At 50.4% G+C, this 2,500-nt stretch overlaps 1 protein-coding gene across 1 annotated transcript in view; it reads right to left on the bottom strand.

The window, feature by feature from the left end:
* Positions 1-2,500, bottom strand: part of LOC130382983 (laminin subunit alpha-5-like) — a 51,219-nt gene that overhangs the window by 11,589 nt on the left and 37,130 nt on the right. The window contains exons 17-21 of the mRNA XM_056590993.1: positions 2,025-2,138; positions 1,389-1,571; positions 883-1,025; positions 506-685; positions 1-116 (exon numbers count right to left, since the gene is read on the bottom strand). The exon at positions 1-116 is cut by the window's left edge and continues 24 nt beyond it. Coding sequence (XP_056446968.1) covers positions 1-116; positions 506-685; positions 883-1,025; positions 1,389-1,571; positions 2,025-2,138 — 736 coding nt within the window. The remainder of the gene's footprint in view (positions 117-505; positions 686-882; positions 1,026-1,388; positions 1,572-2,024; positions 2,139-2,500) is intronic.

Raw genomic sequence — 2,500 nt, 5'->3', positions numbered from 1 at the left:
GTGCCGTCTGACTTGACTTCCTCCTGCATCAGGACGTCGGCCGTCTCTCCGCCCACGTTGAAGTACCAGCGCAGCCGCTTGCCCTCCAGCGCCATGCCCAGGAACTCCTTACTGGACTACAAGTACCAGAGAGCATTTGTTAATGGACCCTAATACTAAAAGCACTGCTGTTACTGGACTACAGTTACTGGACTAAAAGTACCAGAGAGCACTTGTTAATGGACTACAAATAGTAAAATGACAGATATTACTGGACTACATATACAAGGACACACCGTTGTTAATGGACCACAAATAATGAAATGACTACAGGACTACAAATACCACAGACCCGGCTGCTATTGAACTACAAACACCACTTACAGCCGTCAATGGACTACAAATACAGCAATTAACGGACTCCAGTCCGTAGTATTGCACCGAAAATCGCATTTTTAAAAGAAAGTTCACAGTATACATTCTGCTAGGGTTTGATTGGCGTGTGGGCTGTGTGGGCGGGGCTTACATCCTTGTTCCCCAGGTAGAAGACGAACTGTTTGGGGACGTTTCCCTGGCGACGGTTGCGAGCCCCCTCTGGCAGTGTGATGAAGAACTTGAGGGAGGTGTAGGCTGCCAGGTCCGCCAGGTTACCAGGGTTACGCACCTGCACACCGGCCATGCCGTTGAACTTCACAGGTACGCTCACCTGGAGAGAGAGAGGGGGAGGGGGGGGGGGGGGGAGGGATGGGGAGAGAGAGGGGGGAGGGGCGAGGTGGAGGGAGAGGGAAGAGGGCAGTCAATTACGGATTTCTGTATCATTTCAGGGTCCGGGGTGTTTGTGTGCGTGCATGTGTATAATGTGTGCGAGTGTGTGTTTGTGTGTATTATGTGTGCTTGTATTACCTTGCTGGCTGCTTTGCGGGCCTGCTCTATCAGCTGTCGGATCCTGCCGATGTTCTCCGAGATGTTTGGCATCTGGGCCGAGTGGTTCTGCAGCTTGTCCAGCTTCTTCAGCAGCAGGGGGAAGGTCTCAGTGAGCATGCTCACTGGAGGGGGAGGGGGAGAGAGTGACCAAGATGCTCTGGGACACACGCAGGTCCGCTCGGTGTGAAGGCGCTACTAGGGTGGAATCAGTCCGTACGAATGCAGAGGGTTCAGCTGAGCGGTTCAATGTGAGAACCAAGACAAGGGATAACGCTGCACTCTAAGTAGACCAGGATAGCATATTGCATTTGTATAACTGTACACCTTCAGATACACACATCTAACCCTACTCCCCCAACACACACACACACTCACTCAAACACACACACCTAGCCCTACCACAACATACACATTCTCTCTCTCTCTCTCTCTCTCTCTCTCTCTCTCTCTCTCTCTCTCTCTCCCTCTCTCTCTCCCTCGCCCACCGGTCTTGTTGGCCTCCATCAGGGCGTTGTTGATGTCCTCGTTGGTGGTGTTAGCGTCTCCGTAGCTCTGATTCCACTTGTCCAGCTGCTCCTTCATAGGACCCAGGGCCTGCAGAACGCGGGTGGCCGTGCTGTTCGCCTGCTCAGCCTTGCTCTTTGCATCGGCGATGTCCTGGCTCACGTCTGGGGTTAACACAACGCCATGGAAACACTGTATGACTCCATGATCTGATGCTCTACAACGTGTGGCTGTCAGGTTCTGTTACTGTTTGCACCTGAGCTTATGATGAGGATGTGTGAGTGTGTGTGTTTGTGTGTGTTTGTGTGTACATCCGAGGTTAAATTGAGGTTGTGTGTGTGTGTACTTGAGGTGATGTTGAGGTTGTTTGTGTGTCTGTTTACCTGAGGTGATGGTGAGGTTGTGTAAGTGATTGTGTGTGTGTGTGTGTGTGTGTGTGTGTGTGTGTGTACCTGAGGTTGTGTTGAGGTTGTGTATGTGTTTGTGTGTATGTGTGTACCTGAGGTTGTGTAAGTGTTTGTGTGTGTGTGTGTGTGTGTGTGTGTGTGTGTGTGTGTGTGTGTGTGTGTGTGTGTGTGTGTGTGTGTGTGTGTGTGTGTGTGTGTGTGTGTGTGTACCTGAGGTTGTGTTGAGGTTGTTCTGGATCTCCTCCAGCTCCTTCTGCAGGTCTTCCTGTTTGACTCTGGCGTCGTCAAGACGACGCCGCGCATCTCTCACCTTCGGCTCCAGGTCTGAACACACACATACACACGTCACCTCTGACCTTTGACCTCTGACCCTAACCGGGGCATGTCTGAACCCATGGCCCTCAAACCATGTTCACTCTGGATTAAATTCTGAAACCATGTTCACTCTGGATTAAACTCTGAAACCATGTTCACTCTGGATTAAACTCTGAAACCATGTTCACTCTGGATTAAACTCTGAAACCATGTTCACTCTGGATTAAACTCTGAGGCCATGTTCACTCTGGATTAAACTCTGAACCATGTTCACTCTGGATTAAACTCTGAACCATGTTCACTCTGGATTAAACTCTGAAGCCATGTTCACTCTGGATTCAACTCTGAAATCACGTTCACTCTGGATTAAA

This window comes from Gadus chalcogrammus, chromosome 1, assembly GCF_026213295.1.
Source record: "Gadus chalcogrammus isolate NIFS_2021 chromosome 1, NIFS_Gcha_1.0, whole genome shotgun sequence".
Taxonomy (NCBI): domain Eukaryota; kingdom Metazoa; phylum Chordata; class Actinopteri; order Gadiformes; family Gadidae; genus Gadus; species Gadus chalcogrammus.
Note: the sequence above shows the minus strand (reverse complement) of the source record. Positions and strands in the feature narration are given on the sequence as shown.